Source organism: Phacochoerus africanus, chromosome 2 (genome assembly GCF_016906955.1).
Source record: "Phacochoerus africanus isolate WHEZ1 chromosome 2, ROS_Pafr_v1, whole genome shotgun sequence".
In the NCBI taxonomy this organism is placed as follows: domain Eukaryota; kingdom Metazoa; phylum Chordata; class Mammalia; order Artiodactyla; family Suidae; genus Phacochoerus; species Phacochoerus africanus.
The window spans coordinates 67,597,229-67,622,644 of record NC_062545.1 but is presented as its reverse complement, the minus strand read 5'-3'; the positions used below and the strand labels follow the sequence as shown (position 1 = coordinate 67,622,644).

Sequence of the window (25,416 nt, the reverse complement as noted above, 5' to 3'; positions counted from 1 at the left end):
GGTAGTGAATTATTGATCCAAGGATAGACAAAATAGACCAGAGTGAAGATTTCTAGAAACTGACCTATGGATATTAGGATACTTGATTTATCATGAAGACCTTCAAGTTGTGAGACACGGCTGATTTTTCAGTACATGGTGCTAACTTACCTGGGTGTACATGTGAAAAAAATGCCTAAACAGAAATGAAATATGAAGCTCAAAACAGTAAATCTTTTAAAAGATAATGTAGAAGAATATCTTCATGATCTTGGAATATGGACCAAAAAACAGCATTCATAAAGGGAATTATTGGTAAATTAGACTGCATTCAAATTAATGCTTTTTATTCTTTCAGAGTTAAAAAGCAGGTCATGGAGTGGAAGGATATAGCTTCAACATAAAACCAAAAAGAGACTTGTATCTACATTAAATAAGAACTCCTATAAAGCAATAAAAAAAAGGACAGATAGTCCTATATAAAAATGGGCAAGAACCTTGAACAACACTTCAGAGAAGATAATTGAATAGCTAATAAACATGAAAAGATAGATGCCCAGTCTGGTAACTAATCAGGGATATGACATTACATGCCCATGAGAATGGTTAAAATTAAAAAGACTGACATACCAAGAATGTGAAGCAATTTTCATCTACTGCTAGTAGAGTTTATTTGTGTAACTGCTTTGAATAACCTATATGATTGGACACGTGATATTTAGATCTTGGTACATATTACTCAGTGATATGTCCGTAATTATCCAATATCAGTGTCTGCTCATGCACACAAAAGACTGTGCATTCAAGGCATCATTATTTTTAGTAGCTTTAAAATGGAAACAACCCAATTCACTGTTAAGTAATGGCATAGATAAATTATGATACACAGATTACCTTATAGCAATAGTGAACCATAGTTAATGTGTAACATTGTAAATGAATCTTCATGTTCACTGAAAGGCAAACACAAATGAACAGATAGTATGATTCTATTTATATAAAATTAAGAACTAGGCATTACTAACCTCAGGTGTCAGAAGTCAGGATAGTGGCTTCTTTTGAGTCAGTGGGTAATGACTGGGAATGCATATGGGAGAAATTTCTGGGAAGCTGATAATGTCCTATTTCTGGAAGTAGTTACCCAAATTATATAAGTGTGTTCAGTTTGGGATAACTCTTTGAGTTGTATTTGTATATATATCTTTTTATATTCAATAAAGTAAAAATTGTGGCTTTTTATGTTATTTTCAAGAAATATTTCAGACTGATTAAAATTTTAAAATATATAACAAATACTTGTGTAATCACCATTCAGCTTAATTAACGCTTGTCTATCTTTCCCTCGGATTTTTCTTTTAAAAAAAAATAAAATTGATATGATCAGAACTCCTTATATATCTTGTTCAGTCTTAGTAACTGATACCATAAAAATAATAAATAAATTGGTATTTATCATTCTCATGCCTCTTGATGTATTTTCATTACATAATTATACATTCATAAATACATGCTTTAGGAAAGAAAATAAATATAAATATCAAACTAAAGTTACAGAGGCCAAGTAGATTTATTTATTCATCTGACAGTCTACCTCTAGAATTTAGCAGCTTTATAATATCAGGGCTTAAGACTGCTAATGGCTTGGTCTTTTCTTCATCTTTGTTGCTTTTTTTTTTAATCATGTCTGCTCCATTTCTAGCCAACATGTGTATTCTCTAGAAGAATCTGCTTTAGTTTTTTGAGAGTAGATTTATGTTGCCAGATTTTCTGATAATTGAATCATCTTTGCATTCCTGGAATAAATTCTACTTGCTTTTAGTTTATTTTTAGATATACGGATGGCTCTAGTAAGCTAATATTTTGTTTAGAATATTTGTAACTATATCTTTTGTACCATCTTTGTTTTGTTTTCAGTTTTAAGTTTGTTGTTGTGATTGTTTTTTTGTTTTTTTTTTGTTTTTCCTGGCTTTTTAGGGTCCCATTCGCAGCATATGGAGGTTCCTAAACAAGGGTTCAAATCAGAGCTACAGCTGCTGGCCTATACCAGAGCCACAGCAAGGTGAGATCTAAGCCACATCTGTGACCTACACCACAGCTCATGGCAATGCTAAATCCTTAACCCATTGATTGAGGCCAAGGATCGAACTGGAAACTTCATGGTTCCTAGTTGGATTCATTTCCACTGCACCACAACAGGAACTCCCTCAGTTTTAGGTTTGAATAAAATTATTATCTTTATAGCCTATATAATTTCAAGTTATCAGTTAATGTATATGGTACAAATTCAGTTCTTTCATTTACTAATTTATATCACTAAGCCTGTTTCCTCCTCTGTAATAAGGTGAAAGTAATTCTTTGAACAGTTGTTGTGATGTGAAGCAGTGCTGCAAAGTGCCTAAAGTCTAGCCTGGTAAAATGGCTGTCAATGAATAATTCTGTTAAAACCTAGTTGTACCAGTAGCCATTGATAAAATAGTGCACTGAGTGGTTAAATGTTATGATAGAGGTATGTTGCCCCAGTGATGTGGTGCAAAAAGGTCAGGAACTTCCTAGGGTAAATCAGGAAGGGATTTGTAAAGAGGGAAACTTGGGACAGAATTAGTTTGTGTTTTGAATGTTAAGGGACAGAAGTGTGTTACATTTATGTCCATTTCACAAGAGAAATTATAAAAGAGCTGAGTAGCTTAATGAAAATCATAAATGACTTTCCAAATATATCAGCCATTTAAACAGGTAGTTCAGATTACTTGGGAATAGGACAAAACAGCTGTAAATTAAATTGCTCTTGTACCAGTAGCAAGAGTTGGAAATAAGATCACTTCTTCACAGTTTGCTTTATCTTATCAATTTATTTTTCATTTACGAATTATTATGACTCCCTAAGCATAAAGAAATTTTTACTGCATTCTTTGGTAGAGGCACTTTTAAATTTGCAGGTAAGTTTCTTTATAGTATTACCAAGTATAATATTACTAAGCACCTGATAAATGGATGTAGCACTTAGGTGTTTATCTTATTAAAAAAATTTCCCCTTGGAATTAAAAAAGTAAAAAATGTAAGTTTCAGTGAGCTATGAGATTTGTTCAAAGATAGAATTTCTATTTCTTGAGTGATGCTTAAAATATGGTTTTGTTATAGAAAGCTTTCGTTAGCCATTTGGTTGCTTGGGAAGTCAGGTTGTAATTTGATGGAGAATTTTTAGTAGTAGAAATTGCAATGTAATGACTGAATGCTGACTTAAAGTTTACACTATAAGTATACACACTTTGTAATGAATATATGTAAGATTAAATAGATGAATTTAAAACATGGAGACATGCCTTGGTCTTTGTTAAAGCTCTTGTATTACTACTCTTTTTCTCTACCAAATATGTTTCTGTTTTCCTTTAATTGTTTGCTCACCTTGAAAGCAATGATTTTTTTTTTTTTTTTTGTCATTTTGCCTTTTCTAGGGCCGCTCCCATGGCATGTTGAGGTTCCCAGGCTAGGGGTCCAATTGGAGCTGTAGCCACCAGCCTACACCAGAGCCTCAGCGACATGGGATCTGAGCCATGTGTGCAATCTACACCACAGCTCACAGCAAGCAGGATCCTTAACCCACTGAGCAAGGCCAGGGATCGAACCCTCAACCTCATGGTTCCTAGTCAGATTCGTTAACCACTGCACCATGATGGGAACTCCAAAGGCAATGATTTTTATATCAGCGTAGGCATAATCTTAACATTTAAGCAACTCCTTCAAATTACTGTATTGAACATTTCTTAAAACACTTTACCTACTTAATGCAATGTTTTGATGGAGGTACTCTGATGCAGAGTTATAATTTTAAAATAAATGAAACTCATTATATTACATTTCTTAGGCAATTTAAAATTTATATCACATAAATTGTTCAGTTTATTTCCCAAAAAGCCATATGGTAAATGCTTACTTACTTCTGTTACATCATAAGTTAAGATAATTTGGTGATTACTTGAAAGATGGTATAAGGCAAAAAGAAAAAAATTGTCCTGACTGTTATAGTCTTAGTATGTTATTTAACCTTTCTGTATCTGAGTTTCTCTATAAAATGAGTAAAATACTTATAAAGTTCATGTGACAATTTTAGATAATATACTTAGAAAAAATACATTACTGGGTATTGGAGGCAAATATGTAAGAGGGAAAAAATGATGAGGATATAAGATAGTGTATTGTTTAAATTGAATCTTTTTTTTCTTTCTTTTTTGGCTGCTCTGCCGTATATGGAGTTCCCAGGGCAGGGATTAGATCCAAGCCACAGTTGTGACCTATGCTGTAGCTGTGCCAGACCAGGGATCAAATCTTTGTCTCTGCACTGCAGAGATGCTGCAGATCCCGTTGTGCCACAGTGGGAACTGACTCCAGTTGAATCATTTTGTACTGTTTAGTATGTAATACTGTCCTAGGAAAGTTGCTGGTGCAAGTATTTAACATATTGTAAAATAAACCATCGTGACTATCAGTTAAATCACTTAGTTAATCTATTCGAATATAAAATGTTTATAGTTGCTTGCCTGCCTTGCTGGTATTTTTAACAAGTGGAACGAACTTAACACTATGATGCAAGGTTATAATACTTTGGTATTTTCAGTCGCAGATCAAGTGTCGGGGTAAAAATGGACCTTTAAAATTTGAGCATAGCATGAAAAAATAAATTTGTCAGTTACTTTCTCTTACACATTGAAGATTTAACTGATCAAGGAAGTCATTTGCTGACAACTTATAAATTGAATATTTAGCAATATTAAGTATGAAAACAGTTGGTTCAATTTTTAATTAAAATTTCCTACTCATCCTTTAAAAAGAATTCTTCAATGATTATGGTAGGGAGTTTTATTTTATTTTTTTTTAATAGGAGCTGACATTTAATTAGCACTTACCATGTGCTAGACCTTGTTTTAAACATGTTATGCATATGAACTTTTTTTTTTTGTCTTTTTGCCATTTCTTGAGCCACTCCCGCGGCATATAAAGGTTCCCAGGCTAGGGGTCGAATTGGAGCTGTAGCTGCTGGCCTACACCACAGCCACAGCAATGCGGGATCCGAGTGGAGTCTTCGACCTACACCACAGCTCATGGCAACGCTGGATCCTTAACACACTGAGCAAGGCCAGGGTCGAACCTACAATCTCATGGTTCCTAGTCAGATTCATTAAGCACTGAGCCACGACGGGAACTCCTGAACTCTTTAAACACTATAACCCGCTTGTTATTGTCCATATTTTGCAAGTGAGGAAACAGGCAGAGGGGCTGAAATGCATACAATAGAGCCAGCATTTGATGGGGTGTGTCTGACTCAAGAGACCATATTCTTTTTTTTTTTTTTTGGGCCGCGCCCGCGGCATATGGAGGTTCCCAGGCGAGGGGTCTAATCAGAGCTACAGCTGCCGGCCTACACCACAGCCACAGCAACGCGGGATCCGAGCTGTCTCTTCAACCTACACCACAGCTCCTGGCAATGCCAGATCCTTAAGCTGTTGAGCGAGGCCAGGGATCAAACCCCCGTCCTCATGGATGCTAGTTGGGTTTGTTAACCACTGAGCCACAGTGGGAACTCCAAGATTATGGTAGGCAATTTAAAATTATACTTCAGAATCTTTTAATTTTAATATTTTGGGATCAAAAGGAAAATATAAGTAAATTGTTGAGGATGATCTAAGATTATAGTCATCACTAAACTCTGATTTTAAAAAATTGTTTTATGGAGTTCTTGTGGTTCAGCAGGTTAAGAACCCAAAGTAGTCTCTGTGAGAATGCAGGTTCAATTTTTGGCTTCGCTCAGTGGGTTAAGGATTCAGTGTTGCAGTAGGAGCAGGCTGTGGTGTAGGTCACAGATGCAGCTCCGATTTGACCCCTAGCCTGGGAATTTCTATATGCAGCAGGTGTGACCTTAAAAAGAAAAACAATTTTTCTGTTTCGTAATGTTACAGTAATCAGTTATACTGATCCTTATACTTTTCACATATATCTCATTTACTCCCAATATAACTGTAAAGCGGACAGGACAAGCATTTATTATTAATAAAAAGTGTTCTAGTGACCTTTAAGCCTATTTGTTTAAATGTATTGTGGTTGAAATGCCAGTTTTCTGGTTTACAGCCCTAGTGTTTTATGGATAGAAAATTAGGTGTTTAAGTAGTAAGCACTAGACTAGCTTCCTTAAAAGTTTGGAGATCTTAAGTTTCATTCACACTTTTAGTCAAATGATTATTTGTTGTTTATTTTATTCTTTACTGAAAGCTTATTTTGAGGACAGAACTAAATTTCCTAAAATTCCTATTCCTCTTATAAAGATTTGCAGTCTCTGTTGTGAAAGGAAAAGCTTGAAGAATGGGGAGCAAATGTTAACTGACCAACGAGTTTCAGCCTAGTAAATAATCATTTAAAAGATTACTTGTTACCAAACTGTACTTAAAATATAAAGGGAAATGGTAAACAGCAGGTTATTTGTGAACAAGATCCTCACAGTTAATCGAACAAGTTCAGTTTTTGTAAGAAAACAAGAACACGGCTATTTATGACAAATTTCCACCCTAGAAACATACCATGTGGTTTTTCCCAGGCCTTCCTCCTCACAGAGTGGTCCAGTGCACTGATTCCACGGACTGATGGAGAAGCACAGAAGTGTTTAGGTTTCTGTAGGTTTCTCTTGAAACTGCTTTGTTGAGAGAAGGGCGGCAGCCTGCCAGATGTTTAACAAGTCAGACGTCTGATTGCATTCATTCTCTTCAGATCTTTTCTGTTTTACCAACACTCTTCATATATTTCAGTCACCAAAAAGATCGCTTAGTCGGTGGGCTGTACTAGCAAATCGGGTGCTCCTTTTGTTGCAACCCTCCCTGGGCCTATAGTTCCTGCTCCAATCCTGAGCTGTCTTCTTGTCAGGGGTCCTCTGACAGCCAGTCCCTGTCCCTGCATGTGACAACGTCATCACATGCAGACAAAGAGCCACAGGTGTGTCAGTCTGGGCTGAAAGACATGCGTGTGCGGTGACCGGAACATGGTGCAATGTGTGGGCTTCAGATAAGTACGTTAGTTTAAGAATGTGGTAGTCTCGTTCTTTATGGGAAGCGAACAGTGGCAGTAAATGCTGTTTGCTAATGTTTCTCAAAAGCTGGAACTCCCAGACTCATGTAGCACAGTTGGAGAGATTCACTTTTGAGGAACTGCTTTGTAGTGTAGACACGTCCATTTTTAGCACTGCAACTCAAAGATGGGGTAGAGTAGGTTGTGCAAAAGGAGAGTTAGTCATTAGGCAAGGATATTAACATGTATGAAGCACCATTACCCAACTAGGCTTAGAAGTTTGAAAGTATTTGTTATTTTTGAAATTTTATAGGTGTTAAGTCAATACTCAAAATTTTGAAACCTTGAGAAAATTATTTTTCATGTCAGTAGAAGTTTCCATGAATCTGCATTTATTTTCTCTTTCTTCAAAATGAACTCATCACTTACTTTTTTCTCACCTAATATATTGCTCAATATATATTTTATGGCAAGATATATAGATCCACTGTATTATGTTTAGTGAATGTTATATATGGCTGTGATTATTTCTTTATTTCTTTGTTTATTAAGTGAGAATTAGAGATAATTCACTTTCCAGGAATTTACAGGGAATCAATGTGGTATAGTAGAAAGAATTTTGTTTAGGAGTTTGAAGACTTCTTTGAATCTTGTTTAATAGCTAAATACCTGTTTGACCTCTCCCATATTTAGTTGAGTCTATTTTAACATCCATAAAATGGATATAATTTTGTTAGGAAGAATTGAGATCGTTTAATATAAAAGTCCTTAGTAAGTAGTTAAAGGAAAATCCCAAGATGCAAAATGATAATATCTTTATCAAAGTTTACAGGTTAGATGTAGAATGAATTTGTAAAGGTGAATTCCATTTTTACTCAGACTCAGTAGTCCCAACCCTGTTGAATTATTTGTAGAATTATTATAATCCCTAAATTACCCAAAAACCAGAATTCGTAGAGCATCTTATGTAGACTGAATAAGTAAAATGTACACAAATGCCATTCAGTTATTTAATTTAAAACCATTATTTGATTTATAGAAGATTTTTGTGATGTATTCTCCTAAATACTTAAAGAATATATGTCAGGTGATATTTTAAAAATTCTTTATAGGAGTTTCTGTTGTGGCACAGCAGAAACAAACCCAACTAGTATCCATAAAGATGTGAGTTCGATCCCTGGCTTCAATCAGTGGGTCAGGAATCTGGCACTGCCATGAGCTGTGGTGTAGGTTACAGATGTGGCTGGGATCCCGATTTGCTGTGGCTGTGGCGTAGGCCATCAGCTGTGGTTTCCATTCCACCCCTGGCCTGGGAACCTCCATATGCTGTAGGTGCGGCCCTAAAACGACAAAAAAAAAAAAAAAATCTTTATAATCATAAAAGTAGACTACATATTTGAAGAATTAAATAATGGACATACATTGTAAAATTGCATATCTTCACTTAGTCTTCTACCCACGTGTGTAAACATCAAATACAGTAAGTTACTGAGGCAGTATGGTGCAGTGTAAAAACACTAGTCTAGTGTCATTGACACCTGGGTTCAGTTGAATTCAACAGTTTAAATTTCTGTGGAGATTAACTTCTCTGTCCAGGCACCTATTTTGGCTAGATACAACAATGTTCTCAATATTCTATTCACTGTGAAAGAGGCAGTTGAGTTGGATTCTGAAACATGGGTAGGATTTGGATAATCAGAGGCCTTGGGGAACATAGGTAAAGGTATGGAAACAGGCCTTTAGGACAGGAACTAGATTTTGGATGTTAAGAAATTCTTATTGACTGGAGCAGAAAAGGTCTGTTAGCCAGCTAGAAAGCTGGGGAAAAGAATGATATAGCTCCTGGCTTGACTTAAAAACAGAGTGTAGGAGTTTGGCTGGAATTACTGAGTTATATTGTAAGCTGCTCAAGTTTGTGATTAATGATATAATTGGAACCATGGTTTCAGGAAGATATTGGTGTTATTTATATTATTACTGATTTTACCAATATTACTTTAGTTAAGTCACATTGACTTTGGGGGCCTTCTGAAGATTGAAATTCTTTGTTTTACGTTTAAGAATATTCTTTGAATTCTGTGACCTGATGACAGGTTCTCTTTTTATTTGAGAGAGTCAGATATGATCAGTTAGTGCCTTAAAGAAATTAGAGGCCACTCCTTTTTATTTCCTCTTACTCTGGTAAGGAATTTACTTCTGGCCTTCTCAACAGCAGGATTAAAACAAATTTATAATATGGCTAGGTTTATTGTAAAAGATTCTATTCATATTCATCCTTGATGATATTAAATGTTTATTTTTTAGTGGAAGGAGAGTTGATTTATATATTAAATGCTTTTGAATAAAAACTATGTAAATCTGTTTGTTGTCGTCTTAGATTTACAGTACCTGGAAAGAAAGTTATGGATTTGTGAGGCTTTCTTCCAAATCCAAAAGTCTGTAATTCAGGGTTTTTTTTGCACCTTATTTATTTAACTGGTGTCTCAAATCAGTGTTTTTATTTGTTTGTTTTGTCTTTTTGTCTTTTCTAGGGCCTCACCCAAGGCATACGGAGGGTTCCCAGGCTAGGAGTCTAATCGGAGCTGTAGCCCCCAGCCTATGGCACAGCCACAGCAACGCAGGATCCAAGCTGAGTCTGAGACCGACACCACAGCTCACGGCAACTCTGGATCCTTAACCCACTGAGCGAGGCCAGGGATCAAACCCACAGCCCCATGGTTCCTAGTTGGATTCATTAACCACTGAGCCATGACGGGAACTCCTCAAATCAGTTTTTAAAATTTAGTTTTAAATAAGTTTTAGCTAATGTCTCAAATTATTTTTAGGAATAGGTAAAGGGTTGTTATAGGTAGTTTCTGTACTTAGAATAATTACTATTAGATAATGGGTTATCTACCTAATATAATTCTTTGGAACTTTGGGAATGGACTTAAAGGGATTTTCCTATTCCTAAATCGGTTATCTTATACCGTGTGTGTGTGTGTGTGTGTGTGTGTGTGTGTGTGTGTGTGTCTATTTTCACATGAATTTACTCAAAGGAATATTTGTAGTGGGTTTTTTGAAAGTGGAAACTTGAACCATTTGAGCTAATACTGTTTCTTTTGTCTTTGAATAGTTGGAATGGATAATGGGAAAGAAGCAGTTGAAAGTGCGGCTGCATTTCTCTTCAAGACCTTTCACTTGAAGGACTCTGTTGGTCACAAGGAGACAAAGGCAATCAAGCAGATGTTTGGTCCCTTTCCATCATCATCTGCCACTGCAGCCTGTGATGCTACTAATCGAATTACTTCTCACTTTTGCAAAGACAATCTTACTGCTCTTATGCAGATGACCACAGATGAATCTGGTGACAGAGTTTTATTTGGTAAAAATTTAGCATTTTCATTTGATATGCATGATTTGGACCACTTTGACGAACTGCCAGTAAATGGTGAATCCCAGAAAACTATAAGCTTGGATTACAAGAAGTTTCTAACTGACCATTTTCAGGATCATTCCACCCCAGACCTCAAGCCTGTGGAAAAAACAAATGATTCCCTTTTGTGGTGTGAAGTTGAGAAGTACTTAAATGCAACTTTAAATGAAATGGCGAAAGCAACAAGAATGGAAGATCTTTGCTGTACTTTATATGATATGCTTGCTTCTGTTAAAAGTGGTGATGAACTTCAAGATGAGGTATAGTTGAAATTATTGCAGTTTTATCTCAATGTGAATTATTATTTTAATGAAATAACCTATTTAAAGGGTGGCTGGCAAAGAAAGTGCTTCTTTAGTATTGTGGTACAATGGTCAAATGTGTAGCCAAATGGCTTTGCATAGTAGGTGTGCATATCTTTCCACTGGGTAGTGGCAGTAAGACTGTGAGTGTAATGAATTGCGGAAGAGTATAGGGCAATAGTTAGCATTTCCACATGTCCTGGTTACTGGGACAGTTCTGGTTAAATCTATTGTTACATTATAATAATTAGTAGTGTCCCTTCTTCAAAAAGTGTATAGATTTGAATGATAAGTTATATGACTAATCTGGTAATAACCATGAACGTTTGTACAGAGCTTACATTTCTAAATTCTTTGATGAAAATATAAAAACTTCAAAACATTAGAAACTTTGTCTATGTATTGAAAGAATCTTTGATTTAGAAAAAATATTTTTGACTAGCTTCTTTGGTTGAAAGACTAAGCTTTGAAAAGCAGACTGATCTAGAAATAATTGGACTATTTTATATTACTTGTTCAAAAAAGAATTATGTCTTTATAAGTGTTTTACATCACACAAAGGAAACATTTTAATTCCTTTCTATGCTGCCATTTGGTTATATTATTCAAAATGATGAATTACTCTTAAGTGTTGCATGAAACGTTTATCTTGAAGGGTTTAGTTATGCTCTCGATACCAGCATTATATTCATTACCTAGTATAAATTTAAAATAATAGCAACTCAATTTTAGTATGGGATGAGTAATGTTTGATGAAGGATTAGGAGAGGTGGCATATTATTGTAGGAAGGGCAGAAGTGGAGTTCCTTATGTGGTGCAGCAGGTTAAGGATCTGGTGTTTTCTCTGCAGTGTCTCATGTTGCTGTTGAGGTGTGGGTTTGATCTGCTGCCCAGACTTAAAGGGATCTAGCATTGCTGCAGCTGTGGCATATGTTGCAGCTTCTGCTCAGATTCTGTTCCTGATTGGGAACTTCCATATGCTGTGGGAGTGGCCAAGGGAAAAAAGAATAAAAAAAAAAAAATCAGAGTCTTAGAAGGCAGAATTTTTTCCTTCCCACTTATTGGTAATATGACTTTAGATAATTGAATCTCCTAGAGGCTGTTTTCTTGTTGGGCTCTCTCAAGAGAAAAAGAATATGCAGATTTTAGAATTGGTATAAGCCCTGAAAGAGATACCATATGTGAAATGTTAAGTAGCATTTGATAAACACTTATTACAAGGTAGCTGTGATTATTTTTGGTTGTTTTTATTATTATTATTGGAATTAAGAATTTTAAAATCACATGGAGTATAAGGAATATAGAAAAAAAAAGCTAGTTTTGTTTGTTTGTTTTTTCAGAAGAGAACTAATTTAGTGAATTAGCCAAAATAGGTATTGGAGTACTAAACCCATGGTAGTTGCTAGTATTATGCTGATTAACTTCAGCTTCTAAATAACAGCAAGTTATCATGCTGTTAATTCTTTGATCAGTCTTAATTTACCTTGAATGTTTAATTTATATCAGATACAGTCCATATTCTAAATGGATTTCTCTAACATCCTGAAAATAGTAATATTCTTTTAAAAATTGTGATTTATAAAGAAAATTTCACTGGTATTTGCTTATCATAATTGAATACACAGCAGTTTTGCTATTATGGTTATAGTCAACTGAAACTTATAAACTAATCGAAATTTTATTTTTCTGAGTGAGCCATAAAAAGTATTCTTTTTACTTCAGAATAGCTAGAGTGAAGTTTGTGTTTCTTAGTTCTTCACCACAATTTTTTAAGTATGCGACTGCATCTGATTGTTGGAAGAAGGCCATTTTCTTTCTTGAGATTGTTTTCATTAATCATGGCAAGGTCAAACTGAATTTATTCATCTACCCACTCATTGTATATTGTAGCACTAGATACAATGCTAGTTACTGAATATAAAAGGAGAAATAAGATAGCATCCATGCTCCCAGGGAATTAATTGTTTGATAGGAAGAGATAGTTATTATATTACTATATACAAAGAAAAAGCGGGCATGAAAAATCCAGTCATAGCTTCTGTATAAGGGTTGGTATAGTAGGAAAAGTATTCAGAGAAAGGTAAGCTTAGGTCAAGTCTTAAAATATGATTAGATTTAACTTCTTCCGGTGGACCAGAAAGGTAGGGAACATGTTTTAAATGTGAAAGAGACTGTGGTGTGTTTAGAGAGCTGCAGTCTCTACAGTGAGGGTGCAGGATGCAAAGCAGGTGTGGCCAGAGACAAGGGTGGGCAGATGAGGGCCAAATAAGGTAAGGCCTTGTATACCTGGTTGAGGTATATTTTAAGCCACTCTAAAACCTGTCAATACATCTTATGTGATCTATGATTTTTCAACTAGGGTTATTTATTTACTGGACAGTTGAACATGAAAGGGAATATTTCACATTCTTCCAGTGGCTTGAGTGGTAGAGTGGTTCATCCCTCAGTTTTTGTTTTTTTTTTTTAAATATGTGAATGAAAATAAACAATCATTATGATTTTTTTTTGTTTTACAATGTAGTATATACTTTATTTATTGGATCCTTTTTTCAATTATATTATTTTGATGACATTTTCCTTTATAATTTTGAAGTAATGCTTCAAGAGAAAAATGTTGTTTCAGGACATTGTTATTTTCACTTTAGGGTATGCTATATATCTTATGTGTTGTCTGTTTACTTTTAAATTCCTTCTTAAGCCTGGAAAGAGTGTAATTAGTCTAATCAGTTTATGTGATAGCATAGTTCATTTCCTTTTGTTTTGAGCTTTTAGTTGACTCTGTGGAATAGTGGTATTTAAATAACCATGCTCTGTGCAGTTACAGAAATTTAGCAGAATCATAGAAACTTATTTTTACATATAACATGAGAAGTATACAAAAAACTATCCACGCGGAAGTTATTTTTGCTCCTTACCATATGATTTCCCATTTCTGTTTTAGTTTATTGACCTAATGACTGATGATAAAGCTGTTTTTAAGGGCTGGCTATTGAAAGACTTTAAATAGCCTCTGTGTTACTATTGAACTGGAGTTGGAAGCAAGAGAATAAAAGTGTATGGATATGATGACATTTACCTCAAACATGTTTGTAAGAGAGCTTTTTGTCTAAACATGGCGAGAAATAATTCTAATAACAATAGTAATAATAGCTACTCTATTAAATAAGACATTTTGTTTTTTAGGCGTATCACTTCGTTTAATCCTTAGCATAATTCTTTGAGGTGGGCAGTACTGGATTAAAAGCTCTTATAGGCCTTAAGCACTGAAAAGGTTATACTCTAAGGTGTTTCTTTTCCTCTCCTATAGTAATTTTTTTTTAAAAAAGCATACTGTAGGAAATGTAAGAAAGTCTAATAGAATTTTATTTTTACCCTTGTGGCTAAGTTAATGTCTTTTTCAGACATCACATTCTTATAAAAGTTTTTCTCATTTTTTGTTACTCCTGCTTTGCTAGTACTTGAAGGAAATGTTTTGTAGGCCTCATGGATTATTGCTCACTGGAGGACAGGTATTTTATAGGGATGTTGGGAAATTTGCTAAAGGTTGCAAGATAAGTAGTGAATCAAGGATTTAAATTTAGACATACTGACTCCAGTATGTACTTTCTTTGCCGAGAAGTAGATCTGTATGTTATCTTATATTTGATGCTTTGAAACATCAAGCATTTCAAATGTGCTGAGGAATCTCTAACATTTACTCTAATTTATAATTTCTTTAGAAACAATGTCCATTCCTTATAGAAAATTCCAAGTATTAAACTGGCTGAAATAAGAAAAGGGATGAAATCTTGAGACCCTGTTAAAGATGTTTTAAAATTTTTTCAGGGAATTAGTTGCATTAAAGTAATTCTGTGGTTTTGTGGGTGTTGAACTAATAAACCAGCCCACTTAGGTTTCCCAGTACCATCTTCTTTTCCTTCCCTACTTCACACCTCAAAGTTGCTGTCTCTTAAAGGTCTTTTCTTCTTTTAAACTCTGACTCCTAATTTCTCTGTTGTTGTTTTTTTTTTTTTCTAATTTCTCTGTTAAGGCTGTTGTTATTATGATTAAACCTGAGTCTTTCAGTCTTTATGCTCTTTATATTTATTTACTTTTAAAAATTTTTATTAAAGTTAGTACATTTTTCCACCAGAAGCAAATAAGACTTGAACATTACAAGTTATTTTCTTGATCAAGATTCATCCGTTATTGGTACAGACATCTTCCTGCTGCTGTTCTTCTGTACTCAGAATTGTAGCAATAGGTTAGTCCTACTGTGATCGAATAGTTAATGAATTTTCAAAGGAAGCTTTCCTCCTAGAAAGTAGTAATAGTAATATTAGTAACAGCAAAACTACCATGTTTTGAGTACCTGTTATGCATGGACCTGGACCAGTTTCTTCACGGTCCTGCAAGTTGGGGATGGCATCCTCTATATAAAGATGATTAAAAAACAAAAACAAGAGTTCTCGTTGTGGCTCAGCGGAAACGAGTCCGACTAGGAACCATGAGGTTGCTGGTTCAATTCTTGGCCTCACTCAGTGGGTTGAGGATCCAGTGTTGCTGTGAGCTGTAGTGTAGGTCGCAGAAGCTGTTCAGGTCTGGCGTCGCTTTGGCTGTGGCTCTGGCCTGCAGGCCGGTGGCTACAGTTGTGATTTGACCCCTAGCCTGGGAACCTCCATATGCCAGTGGGTTCGACCCTAAGAAAAAAAGCTAAAAAACCCCAGAAAAACATTAAAAACCCCTGTGGCCCAGTTTGTTTCCCAAAGTCACAAAATAAGATTTTGGTAGAAATTTTGGACTTCTTTCTCAGCATAGGCCTGCTGTTTCTATCCAGTATGACACTGGATTCTTTGAAGAGAAGGGCACTTACTGACTGACAAGGCTTTTTGAAGGAAATTTTGTCTCTATTTGCTTACCTATTGTTGACTATGAGCAAATTACCAAGCCCTAGTGAACCTCAGTCTCTAATTTGTGAAATATTTGTTTCATGGTGGTGGTGTGAGGATTTATGAGATAATATATATGAAGTACCTAGCATAATATTTCACAAACTGTAGGTTCTTGAGTGTAAATTTCTGGCCTTCAGCATTAATGAAGATCATATATTTCCACATATCAAAGTTTTATTAGAATGTTTACCTTATATTAATTTTGATCTATTCCTTATATGTGGATGTCTCAAGTAATTAATAAAATGATAGAAGTTAGGTCTTAATTCAGAGAATTATTATTTTTACCACTGTTTTTTTTTTCCTGTTTTGTTTTTTCAAGACTCACTATTCTACAGGAAATTCTGAACTCAGTTTTTGAAGTGAGTTCTGATTTTAAAAGTCTTTGGTAAAATTAAAGAACTGTTAATAGGAAAACACTTGAGAATACTAGAGTTATGTTAGAGATGGAGTATAGATATTTCTTGATATTATCTCAGTGTTAAATACTATTTGCAGAGTTATTAATATTGATGTAAATATTGACGGAGTTATTGTGTAACCAGTTTTTAGAAAAAGTGAATTTTGCATTATATTGATATTATCAGAGTTTGCTTTTGTGTAGCTGGGGTTCATTCTTTAGAGAATTTCTGATTTGACATTTGCTGTTACCATCATCTCTTAATTCTATGTAAATGGTATTACTTGATCCATGTACACTCATTTCTGAACCCAGCCCTGTTCCAGATGTATGTCTAATCCTAAAAATTAGGATTTATTTGATTAGAATGTCTTCTGAGCAAAGACTATATTTTAGTGTTTATTTGTGTTATAGATGGTTCTAGCATCCTTTGAAATTTTGGTGTTTATTTAGTACAGTGATTCTCAAACTTTTTATTTTTAAAACTTCTTTACGCTCTTAAAAATTACAGAGGATCTCATGGAGTTTTACTTTATGTTGCTTATCAATGTGTTCTATTGATATTTATTGCATTAAAAATTAAAGCAAAAAATTTAACATTATTAAATACTGTGTTTACTAAGTCATTTAAAATAATATTTAATCTATTAAATTAATATAAGTAATTGTATTATTACAATAAATACTAGTAATACTAAATCTGTTACATTATTATAAGTAACATTTTTATAAAAAAACTTTTCTAAAATAAAAAATGTAGTATGAAGAATGTCATTATATGACATTTTTCAACTCATTTCAATGTGTAGCTTAATATGACAGGTAGATTCCCTTATGTGCTTCTGCCTATGTCTGTTTTGATATGACACATTATGTAGCATCTGCAAAACTCCATTCACTTTATATTTGTGGAAGGATGGGTGTGGAAGAGAAATATTTTATTTATTTTATTTTTTTGTCTTTTTGCCATTTTTTGGGCTGCTCCTGCGACATATGGAGGTTCCTAGGCTAGGGGTGGAATCGGAGCTGTAGCCACCAGCCTACGCCAGAGCCACAGCAACATGGGATCTGAGCCATGTCTGCAACCTACACCACAACTCACGGCAACACAGGATCCTTAACCCACTGAGCAAGGCCAGGGATCGAACTCGCAACCTCATGGTTCCTAGTCGGATTCGCTAATCACTGAGCCACGATGGGAACTCCGAGAAATATTTTAGAGTTATTACGGAAATAATTTTGGCTTCATGGAGCTTCTGAAAGGATCATGAAGATTCCAGACCACCCTTTGAGAAACACTGATTTAATGTGTATACTACAGTTTGACAAGGAAGCCCTAGTGATGTTTTTTGGTATCCAGAGTAGGAAATTTAAAATATTATCAAGGAGTTCCCGTCGTGGCGCAGTAGTTAACGAATCCGACTAGGAACCATGAGGTTGCGGGTTTCGTCCCTGCCCTTGCTCAGTGGGTTAAGGATCCTGCGTTGCTGTGATCTGTGGTGTAGGTTGCAGACGCGGCTCGGATCCTGCGTTGCTGTGGCTCTGGTGTAGGCTGGTGGCAACAGCTCCGATTGGACCCCTAGCCTGGGAACCTCCATATGCCGCGGGAGCGGCCCAAGAAATAGCAAAAAGACAAATAAATAAATAAATAAATAAATAAAAAATAAAAAAATAAATAAATAAATAAAATAAAATAAAATATTATCAAGCTAAATGACTAACATTAATGCTTCATGAAAAAGTTTTTTGTGTTAGGTCCTGCACATTCTTTTTGGTAGTCTTAGCACTGAAGAAATATAAGGCCACCAACATCAGCCACATTGCAATTAAAATAATGTACCTTCATCTGTGAGGACCAAATAGGTGTTGCTTTTTCTATAGCCTTTCCACCAGATAATTAGAAGAGCCCTTCCCCTGCCCAAGCCTGAATAGACAGCTGCCATGGTTAAAATTATATTTGTATCCAATATGGATGTAGTTGTTCAGTGCTCCATGAATCTAACAGTATTGACAGTTAGAATGCTTTCATCATCTTGTCTTCAAAGATAGCACACTTTCAGTTGCTTTTCCAGTCTAAGAACAACTAACCTAATCTCATAGGAAAAAGAATTAAGACTGTTTCGTCGTGATTTTACTTGTGAATTCTGTTCTTTGTTCTGTTACATTTTCATGTGCTGCTATTAAATTAATTTTCAGACTGCCTCATTTTTATCATTTCCTTTTTAAATCAGGAAGTTTTGCCTTCATCTGACATTTCTATTTTCCTTCATTATTTCTTAGATAGCAGTGACTCTGTAAGCAGTTTTTGAACCTTGGGATATAATTAATCAAGGTCTGAATACCTGAACTTATTTGAAGAAGCTAGGTGACTCCTTACTATTTTTTCCCTTACCATAGGTAGTATTCAATATTTATGCTATTTGTCCAGCTCTTTCCTGTCTTAAGCTAATATTCCCTTTAGGAGAAGGTGTATACAAAAGGAGAATGGACTTGCTTCCCTCATCTTCACTGGGGAAGAACATATGTCCTGGTTTTATTTCCTTGCCTCAAGTTTGGTAAAAGGACTCTCTGTTATTTCTCTTGTTTTTATATGCCTAGATATTTTTAGAGGTTTCACCTTTATGGATGCTGCTATAATAGGTTATAAAAATATATGGGTAAATATGTTAGTTTTTATTGTGATTTTGCTATCATATTTTCTCTCAGGTCCAATTTTTTTGGTTTATATTTACTACCTAACCATAGTGTTTTATCAGAATCCATTGTTTTTCTCTTATTTTTTTCAGGATTATGGTAGAAATTTCAGTCTTTTATGGCATTTCTTAATGCCAACTATTCTTTTTATGCAACTTTATTTTTCCAGTTTTAAAATAAAATTTAGAACACACTTATACATAAAATGTAGGAATGAAATGACCTGTATTCTCACTATTATCTAGTGATAGTCTCTGCAAATATTTTGGAATATATATGTAAAAAATATAAGTACTTGAAAATGTGTCAGATAGTATATGTTATGCTTTTTTGTTACTTAACATTTCTATGCATGTTTTTTGTGGCCGTAAGACATGCAAAACATTATCAATTGTATGTATATTTTTTATATTGAATTACAGTTAATTTACAGAGTGGTATTAGTTTCAGGTATAGGGCATGGTGATTTGATTAATGTATAATAATTTTTAATGGCTACATTTATCATCATATCCTAGTTTACTAAATTAACACTCTGTTATTGAAGATTTAAATTAAATCTAGCTTTTCTCTATTGTAAATAACATTGCAGTGAAGACTCTTAAACTAAATATTTGCTCATATGTATTTTTCCCTTGAATATAACCTAGTACTGAAAATTTTGCACCCAAAAGTATGGACAAAATTCTCTCCTGAAAGACTCTACCAGCGTACATTTCTACATGAGGTGTACAAGAGAATCCCTATGCTTATATTCTTGCCAATATTAATTTACAGGTACATATCTGAATTTGTCCATATTGCATACTCTAAAGTGATAGGACTTTTCTCCCAAGTTTCTTGTTACTTCAACATTGACTGCCATCTTAGGTTGTTTATTCCTACTTTTACTTTATAAGGGATGAAGTTTTCATGAAGAAAACTCAAGAATCTATTTGTTCTACTTTTAGCTCAATGTAAAATTTAGAAAAGGTCAAGATAGTTGAAGCGTTTTACCTGCTATAAGTTCTCTTACGTTTTATAGTCTGTACTGGGAAGGCACTCGCCATATTTTTTTATTTATATTGATTGTTGCTTTTATCTCCTTTATGGATCTGACTGTTAGAATGATGGGCTGCATATGTCATGATAAAATAGATAAATAGAAGTTCATATACTTGTCACTAGGAACACGGTTGATTTTATATAGGTAGATGTAGTTTGGCAGGACCATTTGGAGAGAGTAAATTCAGTGTGGGTCAGCCAAGGGAACTGCAAATTTAAGTAGTTAAGAGCATGGACTTTAGGTTACACACATGTATGAATCCTAGCTCTTCTGCTTATAAACTGTTTGACTTTGGCCAAATCACTTCTCTAAGGTGCAGTTTTCTTAATTGTTATGTGGAGAAAATGATAGGCTTATTATATAAGTTGGCTCTGAAGATATATTATATAAAGCACTTAAGCACTTAGAATAGTGCTTACCAGATAGTAGGTATTCTATATGTATTGTCTTTTGTAAGTAGTGTATGTAGCTAGCTAACAATATTAATTTTAATATTAAGAAAGTACAGTTTTATACATCGGTTATGACGATTCAGTTATTTTTGTGCTCTTCAGGCTGCACTTGGCCTCCTCACTTTAAGGGATTCCTGTGGAAGATATATGCAGGAGAGTGATCAGGTCAGTGAAGGAAGTGGAAATAATATCTTATGAGGAACACTTGAAAAAACTGCAGTTGGTTATTCCTTTAAAGAGAAAGCTATGGTAGGATAAGAGGATTGGCATATATTTGAAGATCTGTACATGGGAGAAGGATGTCCCAAGAGTTATAATTAGAACCTCTAGGTGGAAGGTATATAAAGACAAATCTCAGCACAGGCAGACCTTTTAAATTTTCTGAGTACTTTAAGTATAATGAGCTCTTGTGGCAAAAAATAAGATCTTTTACTGGAATAAAATAAAATATAGACATGTATGCTAAATGAAGACTTTGTTGGAATTTGTAGAAGATTAGAGTGTGATGACTTTTAAGGTAACTTTCAACCTCAAGTATTCTTGAGGTCGTATATCATCTTGTTATAGATATAGAGAAAAAGATATTAATATGTTAATGGAAACTCACAATGAAGACTTAAAAGTGCTTTCTGTTTTCAATTTGTGGAAATAACAGTCTTCAAACTTTTGCTTATTGTTGGAATGATTGTTCAAAGAGTAAGACATTTTGCCAAATTTCATACAGTTTGTCTTATTCTTCTCCATTTGTTACTGTTCATTCTCTTATTTGTCCATCCTCTACTGTTTGTCAAGTACTCTCAAGTTTTGGGAGACAAAAAGGAAATGTCACAAAATTTAATTAAACCATTCCCGTTCCCATTATCTTCCTTTCCTAAGTCTCCTTCTCTTGGAACTTTCATACATTTATTTAAGAGGAAAATGGGCAAGAAAATTATATTTGATATAATGGATGTTGTTATTACTAAATTGGAGGAGCATGTGGATTTTATGCATTGAGAAATATCTGTAGTATATCAATATAGGAGAGAAATAAGATCAATACATTTAATTAGTAGAATAAGGAATCAGTTTCTGTGTTTTGATAGTATTTGAGATGAATAAAAAAATTCTAGATAGTGTCTGACATTAAACATAAATAACTATGACTGTTACATTTAGAAATTGCTGTAAGCATTTATTTGAATATTTAAAATTTAATATATTAATTTATTCACCTTTATATATACTTGTGCACATATATATATACATACATATGATGGCCGTATATTTGTTTTCTCTAAGGCAGTTACAAATCAGCATATTTTATTTTTAAGTATCAAGGAAGCTATCAATTTGCCATGTGCAAGAAAATGTAAAGTAAGCTTTTAAATAGACAATGGTACCTAGCTTTAACCTTACTTACTATATGTGTAATTAATTACAGTGTGTGAGGAATAAATAGTGTTCACATTCTAAGTAGTTTTAATTAAGTTGTAAGTGACCTTGGTTTTAGCTTTGTTAAGTTGTATTAGATTAAGTACCTGTAAATAATGAGCATTAGTTATTCTGAAAGTATAATTCATCTAATTCTCTGTAATGGGCAACAATTTGCATAGCACATTTTTCTTGAGAGAAAGTAAACACTAAATAAGTGCTGTCCTAATTTTCATGGTCATTTTCTTTTGTTTAGGACTTTATTTTGGAATGTATGAATACTTAATTTTTTTATGCCACCAACCAAACTAAGAATAATTTACAGTGTTATAAATAATATACTTTGCTTTATGTAATTCTTCTGATACTGAGTTCCACATGGACTATAATTCAAAACTTTTTTCAGAGTTAGTTAACATTTTATCATACTTCATTATTCTTGGTTTTCAATGTGCATATCTTTTTCATTTCATGTACAAATCTAAAATTGTTTATTATCTCAAAGGAAGACATTCCTAAATTGAATGTAGTTTCTCTTTGGATGCCATGCTTACTATAATGTATAATGTATGCTGTTTATTACATCCAGTAGAAGTGTAGTTACAGCTCAAGAGTTTTAAAATACCCCTCCATATAATTAAAAAAAGAAATACATGGATTTCCCTTAGTTTAACTTATGAGAATCAGAACCCTTTTTTTCTTTGGGCTTTATTGTATATTCACTCATTTATCACATGATTTTTCCAATCCTCATATTCCACTCAGAATCCTATAGGCTGAATAGAGAATTTGTAAATCAAGCTATTTTAACACCTAAGGTTATTCTTCATAAAATAAAACCTCTGGAGCTTTCCTTATATATGTTTTTTTTTTAAGTTTCTGTGAGAAAGTGATTCTTTGATGAAAGTTTGATGCTAGTATACTTGTAAAACTGTCTCACCTTGTGTTTTTTGGAGGGCAGGCATTACCCATTCATATTTTCTGGTTGGTTTATTTAGATTTTCAGTTTCTACTTAAATGCAATTTGATATAATTGTATTTTTCTATGAAATTAGCCATTTCATCTGAGTATTGAAGCTTTTTGCTCTGAAGTTACTCATAATGTCTTCTTATTTAAAAAAAAAAATTGTAACGCTAGCTTTTAGTCAGGTCTTTCTATCTATACTCTACTTTCTACTTTTTGGTAGAGGACTGTTTGTTTTCAGAGAACCAGCTTTTGATTTTGTTCCTCTTCTCTTTTTTCTTTTTCCTACATGTATTTATAGTTTTTATTTATATAGCAGTTTTAAATAATAATACATCTGGGAATTTCTCAATCTTTAGATACAAAGAGGTTGGGACAACCCTGATGGCTGCCTAGTAACATTCAGTCATAGGAAATGTATTTGTTTCACAGTGGAAATGGATTATCTTCTTTAAAATTTTTAGTCTGTTTATAACTACTTTCTTATGCTATCAGTAATAATCATAATAACGTTTAAAATAGATTAAAAATATAAAGTGACCTCAAGGACATTTATTATATCTGAAAAATAAAATAGATCCCAATGAGAATTTTAAAAGAGATATGTATTTTATGACCTGATAACTAATGCTGGTAGAAAATTACCTCATATTGGTCATTAATTTCCTCTTTTCATTACTTGTTTTCTTCAGAAAGATTTCTTAAGCATCTTTTTTATATCTAAGGCATTTTTTTTAGGTGCTTTTTGCTTAAACCACAAGTCATGATTCTTTCACTTTACAAATAACTTCACTGATAACAGTAGAATAATCACCTTGATTGATGTAGCTTTAAAATTCTTTTTTCTTGAATCATTTATGATATTTTAAAAAAATTAATAAATTCTTTAAAGAGCAGCTTTAAACATACAGAAAAATTGAGCAAAAAGTATAGAATATTCCAATACACCCTCTTTTGTTTTTATTTCATAAATTCTTTTAATGGAATCACCTGCTTTGTTATCACTTTGAGCTTTGTAACAGTACTTATTTGAAAGTTACCACATTGTTCCACATTAACTTCTCCTGGAATTCTGTTGTTGATTTCATCAACTATCATTTTTGGTTTAAGATTTATTCATATTGTTTAGAATTTTATTCTTATGCTTATATTGATTTGTAGCATCTTCCCTCCACATTTCCCCTACTCCAGTCTTAGGTTACTGTAGTAGTTGTAACTCACTTTGGCAGTAGTTCTTTTCAGCCCCTTCTTATGAACAGGGAAACCCCATGCCCATGCTCTGGCTTCATCTAAGCCTTGCTCTACTTCCCACATTGTTTGGAGCATTTTTCATCTAGGTTTTCTCATAGGAGCCCAAGTCCTGGCATTGCGGTCCAGAACTGGAGTCAGCTTGTCACGATAGCCCTGCTCAGTGTTTTACTTTTTTGCTCCATTTCTGATCCAGGAAGAGATTTTTCTTCTTTTCAAGTTTGGAGAGTATTTTAGGTTTTTCTCTTTTTCTGTCTTACCAGAGGAGGTGCATTCAAGTGTGAATTTTGTGCCATACCTTCTTTTTCATGTTAATCCCTAATACTTGTTTTCAGAAGGCAACCTCCTTCATTTCTTAAGCTAAAAAAGGAAAAGTTGTTTTCTGTGTGTGTGTGTGTGTGTATATATATATCTATATCTATATAGATATATAGATATATATATATATATTTTTTTTGTCCTTTTAGGGCCATACCTGTGGTGTGTGGAGTTTCCCAGGCTAGGGGTCTACAGCTACACCACAGCCACAGCAACACCAAATCCAAGCCTCATCCACAGCTCATGGCAACGCTGGATCCTTAACCCACTGAGCGAGGCCAGGGATCGAACCTGTGTCCTCATGCATACTAGTCAGATTTGTTTCTGTTGAGCCACAATGGGAACTCCTGTTTTCAATATACTTTTAAAAATAAATTTAAAATTAAAACATATTTTAGTTAAGTTTTTTTAAAAGAGAAATGACTGATTATTCTTGTGGGATCATTTTTTAATTGCTATTTGTAAGCATTCTAAAGCTTGAAAAAGTAGTTAAATTCAGTATATAGAATGTCAATTGTACTGTCATAATCAGCGACCAGTAAACACTTATTCAGCTGTTCTTTCTACTTAGGATTAAAATTTAAATATCAAGTTTGCTTAAGACAATGGAAAATTAGTCACAATGGTTATGTGGTTAAAGGTTAACTATAACCTTTACCAGTATCTTGATGCTTTTAGCAAAAAGACCCCAAACCAGGAACTAATTGTTACTTATATTATTGTTAAGGTTTATTTATATTTTGCTTTATTTTGGTACTTTTAACTCTGTCTTTAGTTTTATACAAGTACCTAGTTCTCATTACTTCACTGCTTATGCATTTTATATGTTAACTGATACTCGGAAAAGTGATGTGTGGTATAATATTCTTGGAGATTCAGTTTCTGTACAGAGTTTAGTGTCTTGCAAATACCCCACTTGATAGGTCCCATGATAAAGACTGTGATTTTTATTGTCTGTGCCAATAAGGAAAGAGGCTAACCATTATTGCTTGCATATTATCAGTCTACCATGAAACATAATAAATAATTCTCATACCAATATTGAATGTATATTTGAAAAGTTATATGTATTAATTTCCTTTTGTTATCCAAGTAAATAAGCTTACTTGAAGAGTAATTCCTCACACACTTGCTCCATTTTGTAAATCTGGCCATTTAGATACTCAAGTCAACTTTAAATTTCTATTTGCACATTGCTATTCCTTTCC

The 25,416-nt window shown here is 33.8% G+C and overlaps 1 protein-coding gene across 3 annotated transcripts in view; it reads left to right on the top strand.

The window, feature by feature from the left end:
• Nucleotides 1-25,416, top strand: part of ASCC3 (activating signal cointegrator 1 complex subunit 3) — a 330,962-nt gene that overhangs the window by 34,453 nt on the left and 271,093 nt on the right. For all 3 annotated transcript variants that reach the window (XM_047761598.1, XM_047761591.1, XM_047761607.1), the window contains exon 4: nt 10,142-10,701. In XM_047761598.1, the coding sequence (XP_047617554.1) occupies nt 10,142-10,701 (560 nt within the window). The remainder of the gene's footprint in view (nt 1-10,141; nt 10,702-25,416) is intronic.